This window comes from Corticium candelabrum, chromosome 18 (assembly GCF_963422355.1).
Source record: "Corticium candelabrum chromosome 18, ooCorCand1.1, whole genome shotgun sequence".
NCBI lineage: Eukaryota > Metazoa > Porifera > Homoscleromorpha > Homosclerophorida > Plakinidae > Corticium > Corticium candelabrum.
In genome coordinates this window covers 1,915,046-1,922,375 of record NC_085102.1, presented here as the reverse complement: position 1 = coordinate 1,922,375, position 7,330 = coordinate 1,915,046, and the positions used below count along the sequence as shown (strand labels likewise).

The window sequence follows — 7,330 nt, the reverse complement described above, 5'->3', positions numbered from 1 at the left end:
GAAACACAGACCTTGGATATTGCGTCAAGTTCCAGAATTAGGCAAGAAGTAAATCAGTTCACCACGAACGTCTCTTATCTGTTACTTTGAATACAGACACTGGTATATAACATCATTTTTTGACTTTGTGGTCACATGCGATTGGTATTTCTATTTTTACTATTGAATACTGTACAGATTTGATTACTTAAACATTTATAGTATTTGTTTATAGCTATAACATGATCTACTTTGATAGAACATCGCTAGTCTTATATCTGAAGTTGTATGTGCAGCTTAATTTATTAATTACTACCCACTTTCACACCCACAGATATTTCTCTAATGCTTTTAGAAACCTGATCAATAGTAATGATTTCTGTCTCTATCGATACGCCTAATGCCACAAGACTGAACTGAGAAAGCGTACACTTCTAAAGGTAATTCTACGCGTGCGCATCTTTCATCACACGCTCCTTCTAACAATTAGCATTCTGTAGTACCCTAAAACCATTGACTACCCAAACAACTTATCATCATCCATCGTCTCCACATCCCCTTTGAGGCTCTCACCTCCCTATATCCACCGGATCACTTGATTCCTCCCCAGGATCATCTGTTACAATTGCTGCGCTTTCATCTGAATCTTAATCTTTTATACTTGCACTTGCCATAACGTCATGCTGTCATGAATGCTGCTCCCACGACAGGAGTGCCTATGGCGCTGTTTCCAATTGATCATAATGTCGTGATAGATTTTAGCAATATCCAGTTGGGTGTACTAGGAGTTAGTTTTCTGCAGTTGTTGACACGAATAGCTAAGGTAGAATGACGTCTGCAGGCGGTTTGCCAACTTTTTCATTATCCTGTCGGTGAAGGCACCTCATACCTCATGACGGAATCTGAATGTCAGAATCCTACGTCTTTTGTTCGTCCTTTCCTGTTCGCTGTCTTGCTTCTCACGTATGGCGGCTCCTTTCTTCACGATGCGTGTCGGCATGGGTTTACGAAACATCTTGCTTCGAAACCTATCGAGAGTGGCTAGACAATATTGACTATTTTAGAGCTCTTTCACCATCTTCTTGGCTTGCTGGAAAACGTCGGATATTCGCGATTTTTTTGTAGATCGGCATGATATTGCTCTGGGTAGTCTACTACACCACGCAGAGCTGGGTAGCGCAAAGTTTGAGTGGCACGTTGTATTCGTTGAGACATCTCTAAGTCTCAGGCACTAGCGATGAACTCTACAAGCTCTCCTTTTTGCAAGTGAGAGTATCTCTTGAGTCCGATGTTCTTGTCTTGCTGTAGCAGAGCTTTGATCGTTGTTAAAACAACGGGTTTGGGAGTTAGACCTCCATTCTCTGGGCCTCGGATTTCAGAGGTACGCGCTACAAGATCCTGTTTTCGTAGGCGAGAGTATCCCTTGTGTCCGATATTCTTTGCCTGCCGTCGCAGGGCTTTGATCGTTGTTGAAACAACGGCTTTTGGGGTTATACCTCCGTTTGCAGTGAATCGGTGATTTATGGTACTGACCATTCTGCTGCTAAATACTGTAAAATATATTTCTCTAATTGAGTGTAATTTTCCTCTATGGAGCACACCACGCGATTCTGTGGCTATAGACAGTTGACGTTATTTGTCTAATAGGGCGCAAATCTACTCTATGGAGCACACCACACCATTCTGTGGGTGTATACTGTAGGAGCTATTTGTCTAATAGCGCAACTTTGTTTTCTCAGAACTTCCTCCGTATCGGGCACCTAGGGAGGTGCGCGCCCTCGACGGGGGAAGATACTAGACCCTACAAAATATTTCATTATTATTGCTTGCATACAATCCCAAACGAGAGAGAGAAGCGTTTATATGGCAATACAAAAGGGTATTTTTAAAAGCCATATTTGAGAACTCCCGTACCCTCTTCTTGCCACATTCTTAAAGAGGGTATGGCGTAGTGTCTAGCGTTGGTGACTATCAGAATAGATCATCATCTTTACAGTCAATCTGCGTTCTGAGAGAACAAGAGCTTTAAAGTGTGGACAGCGAAAGGATTGCCAAGTCCTGACCTTGCGCATTCTCATGGAGACGTATCAATCTATGATATCAACAGCAACTCAATTTCATTTGTGCCATTATCAATACTTGTAATCACTCAACATTTATTTTACGCTGTATATATATATATATATATATATATATATATATATATATATATATATATATATATATATATATATGAAACTTAGATCCAACAACCATTCACTTGTTGAAAACATGTTTCCAGTTCCTTTCTTGATAAGAGTGAAATATGTTACTTATCTCCAACTAGTTGTTGCATCAGTAGATTGTGTTTCGTTGCACGTTGCACTGAAATTGACAAAAGAAATATTGCTAATGTGTGGATGTCTAATACTGCCGTCACCAGATGGAGGTTATTGATATCAAATTCTTCAAAAGCTTGATATGTTGAATCATTAATTGCAGTCAATACAACTATACTGTAATCGTATTTGGCGGAGTAGGCTTTAAATATGCCTCCTTAGGTGGATCTACTTATAATGAAGAATGGCTAATACACCTACAACTAATTTACCGGAGACAAGCTACCTGCAGAGACGTTTCCATTCTGTTCGACATAGCGCAGACTATAATCATGCAGCGGTCATCATGCAGTCGAAAATGTACGGACAAGATAATTTTGAGGCATGCCAAGATGATTTCTGGGTGTTTGATATTAAAACAAAAGAATGGTCTTAAACTGAAGGCTACCACTGAAGGACAAACTTCTCAGATTTTTTGTTGTGCGATTACTTTGCTTCCTCAACACCGGGTCTACTACTAATCACTGTCATCTACAAATATCTATATGCAAGTAACGGTTCAACCAAGGAACATGAATGTTTATGTTACACTTCAAACTGTTGCACAGTAGTGTATCTATGGTGGAGGGCCTGCTGGGGGCACGAGCCCCTCCAAATTTGGCTCCTTTTTATATTTTGATCCTATAATTTGCAAATGGTTAAAAGGTTATTTTCAAATTTTAAGATTATCTTGCCATTCAGTGATTGTTAATGCCCATGACAATGCTGATAATGATAATGATTACAGTAATATTAATTAAATCGAAATTATATTCCGTAAAAAAATTACCGAACCCTGTTGTCACGTGACATCGATCAACAGTTGCACGCGTTCTTAATACGACCTAATGTCTTTGTCTAACGCAAATATAAGGAAGCAGGCTTTTCGAAAGCGACACGAAAAAGACAGTATATTATCTTTCTGTAAGCCTAAACGGTAAGTCATTTTTAGTTTATGGCTTGTAGGTTTCATTAAGGAGAAGTGGCATAGTAATCATGAAATGGAGTCATTGGAGTCTGCAGCACAGGAAGTATAATCTCTCTCTGACTTGATATACCATTCCTTGCCAGTGAAGGAAACTTTCGTAGACCTGCTCAAAGTCTTGAAAATTGCATTAAAATTATAGGTGTCTCTATCGCGTCAAGTGAGTGTTCACTTTAATTTTTGAAATGAATAAAGACCAAATTTGGGCGGACATGAGACAAATAGCCTAGAGCTTCTGGCCAGAGCAATAAATATGTCTAGTAAGATAGACTTGGAAGCAGCTGTAGACAGGTTTGCCGCAGTAGACAAAACAGAAGAATTAATTGAAAAGGTAAACCGTTATATTAAGTGTAGAAATACAGATTTGAAAAATCTTTCAGTGTGCCCTAAGTCTTGGACTGTTTTGCTACGCCTCTGTGTTGCATCTCAATGCATCGTTTAAAGGAAACGAAAATTTAAATGGTACGATGACTTTACCGATATCAAAATCTTTGTGTTGGAAAGGATTTACTGTTATTTTTGACACAATTCAAGTAAGCATCAAATATTTAGCGGGCAGAGGTCCAGCTGAATTTACCTTAATTTAACCTATCAGACAAAAACTGCACGTTATTTTCTGATTGTGAATGCATTAAATATTTCTGTGTTTGAACGTGTTAGTAACATTCAACATTAAAGCTAGCAAAATTTTGGAGTACACAGTTTGCGATTTCGATAGCGGTAATAGCGAAGTGTGTAGTCAATTTCAGCGAGAAAAGTTTGCGACTAGTCTTTCGTTGTTCTACCGGTTCTATATGCCAATGTCCTACCTACTGACTGAAAGGAGCAGGAATCGTTGTATTTGTTGCTGTTGCTTTCGCTGGCATATCAGCATTTCTGTAACTTCTCAACAGAAAAGAATGAACGAACAAGCTTTGCCAAATGAAGTGAGAGTGTTGAGCAACGTATGTAAATAGATGTAGATGAAGTAAGGTCTAAAGGACAAATTGAATCTAGAGCATCTGGATCAGTTAACATCGCTTTTTTACATTGAGGCCGTAAAGAAAGTGGTGGCTATTGGGTTACCCAAGTCTATAGAGAAGACTTTGAAACGAAGATAATGTTTATCAGAACTGTAGGACACAAGAAAATCGTTCTCTGCAAGAAGTCCCAAGCTGGAGACGTTCCTTTTTCTTAATGGATATATGGAGCGCGGATCTCTAAGAAATGTACTATACAATTTATCGAATGATATCGATTATGAGCGCAATTAAGCTTTCATTTGCCATGGATGCAGAAAGTGGTATCTATTTTCTTCACACGATAGAAACGCCTCAAAGACATCGAAATCTGAAGAGCGATAATCTTGTGCTAAGCAGAGAATGAATTGTTCAAGTGGTTGATTATGGTTTAGGGAGAAACGTTAGAAGTAACGCCAGAAGACTCGACAGGCGAAAGGTAAAAACAGGCAATATCGCTCTGATCAACAACGGATTTCTCTATACTTCCCAAACGGGAAGGATTATCTTATGCGGGTGTTAGAAATGGAGATTGCGAGCTCCAGAATTGACTCTTCGTGAACCATACGATACCACAGTATAGGCTTACAGGTTTTCTATCATAAGATAATCTCAACAAGTAAATGGTGACATAGCGTTCCGTGCAGTTTTGGAATTATGCTGTGGGAAATCTGGACAAAACATCTTAGCTTTCATACGATGAATACAAATTTGATTATCAAGTGACCGACGCCGTAGTTGTAAACGAAAGACCCGTGATTGCTCACGATTGTCCATAGCCGTAAGCCGTGAGTACAGAAGACTGCTCGTCACCCAAACCATTAACCAGACTTTCGTTCGGTTATGCTATTTCGCAACTTGAAATCTCTCCAGAGAATATAGATGACAATCTTGCATGGATTTCAATAGCAACATTCAGTGCTTTATAGAAGACTACTTCACGCAATTAGTGCAATCTAGCGGTACCATGCAAAGCTGTAAATAATTTTGGAGTTGTTTGCACGCTAACCCAGTAACACTACTTTCTTTTACTGTATTCGAGAAAGCGACACACATTGTGAAACAGGATTACTTCGTCCTACCGCGCCTCACTGGATATTAGATAGCAACTTTTTACAATGTCATTCCAAAACTACTCTTGAAGATCAAATGATTGCAGAATGCAATCTTACTATGGCGCGCGATGTGTGTCATAATTCCGTCGGCTGGGCTGCGCTAACTCGTCGGCTGGGCTGAGATATCATGTTTCCACTACTAATTTGCATCTCAGCCCAGCCGACGACACGCGTCAAGTGTGTCATAATTCCGTCGGCTGGGCTGCGATATCATATTACATGCACGTTCTCCTCCTAGCCCATGGACGTAGCACGCGTAAATTGTGTCAAATTTTCCTCGGCTGGGCTATCCTAACTTGTTGCACTCGTCGGCTGGGCTATCCTAGCATGTTCCACTTGTCATTTGATATCTCAGCCCAGCCGACGAGAAGTGCGTCAACTGTGTCAAATATACCGTCGGAAGTGAGATCGCCGTTGACAATATGGGAACTGAAGGGAATGGGTTCTGGTGACGCATGCGCACGATATATCAGAGGATCCAAGTTGCAGATGGACTCACGACTGCTACTCGCGGCTAGATCGATTGCAAGTGCAAGTGCTCGTTACTCAAATTATGGAGGTGCTTGATAAAGCTTTCTCGCTGGCTGGTCTAGCGTGATTCTTTCAACTTCTGGTAAGTGGCCCTGATTACAGATGTTGCGTTTAGTGTTGAGAAATCACAGTATGCATAGAATTTGTGGAACATTTCAATGCAATTTACTATACCTGTAGGTGGTAATTGCACGTGCTAATGGTAGTAATTAAATTAAATTATCCTCTTTGTGAACATGGTTCACAAATTTTGCCATTGTTTTATGTATAGGTGTACATAATAAAGCTATGCATTGTAAATGGATGGGTAAATCTATGTGCACATGTGTTGCTTTCATGACATGTTGAGTAACATGCTAATTCCCATATTAATTAAGTAATTTATGTTTTGTAAATCTTTTGTGAGTCACATTCCAAGTTTTCTAATGACGAATTGTGGGCTTGTTATTGGGACACTAAAACAATGTACCCAGTATAATACAATGAAGAAACTTTAAATGGGAACTTAATTGCCATCAAACTATACACACAACATAATTATTATGTTAATACTGGTTTCATTGTTTGCTATAGCTACAGTTGATAAACATTATATTGCTGAAGGTTGCTTTTACGCAGAGGCATTGAGCTTGTGACTGCACTCGAACACTAGAGATTGTTTACTTTGAAACTCAATTAACAGCTGTAGAAATTCTTTGCTATTTCCAATTTTATTGACCCTATTTTATCTAAGGGTATGGTGCTAGAGGTACTGATGCAACACAATGTTAATTGGCAATATATTGTTATCACTATATTCTAATAGAAAATTTTATACATGTATTTACATGTATACACGTACAATGCAGTACACTAACCCAATTGGCTTTTGAGCATGGCAATGGCAAGCATGATGTTTTGTCTACACGTACTACGCATTATGTTATGCTGTACGGCAGTATCCTTTTTCTGATGTCAAAGAAGAGAATCTTAATCTAATAATGATGGTTATGAGCTTGCTATGTAAAAGATGAAACAGTATGTGTAAATGAACTCTGTTTTACAAGCCTAATACTATATTGTCATGCTTTCAAATTGCTAGTTTTCAAGCTCATGTTTGGTACTTAATGTCTTTTAGTCTTTCTACATCTTTGTTGTTGTATATCAGAACTGTTCTCTATTTAAACAGTTGCAAAATTGGTTTAATTAATCTAGCAAAATTGGTTTAATTGTCAGATTAGGATAAATCTATTGCATCAATTCAGTAAAAGATTGCAATTTCATTATAACAGGAAATCAACCTTTGTTGCATGACCAGTAATTGTTGTTAATGTTTTATTACCGTCTGTAATCCAAACAAACAGTGCATCACAAATATCTAATTTT

General features: G+C 38.7%; 1 protein-coding gene across 1 annotated transcript in view; it reads left to right on the top strand.

Moving 5' to 3' along the window:
- The window catches only part of LOC134194226 (trypsin 5G1-like), a 1,422-nt gene extending 1,205 nt beyond the window's left edge, over positions 1–217 (top strand). The window contains exon 2 of the mRNA XM_062663151.1: positions 1–217. This exon is cut by the window's left edge and continues 997 nt beyond it. Coding sequence (XP_062519135.1) covers positions 1–52 — 52 coding nt within the window. The 3' untranslated portion in view covers positions 53–217.
- The last annotated feature ends 7,113 nt before the right edge of the window (positions 218–7,330 follow it).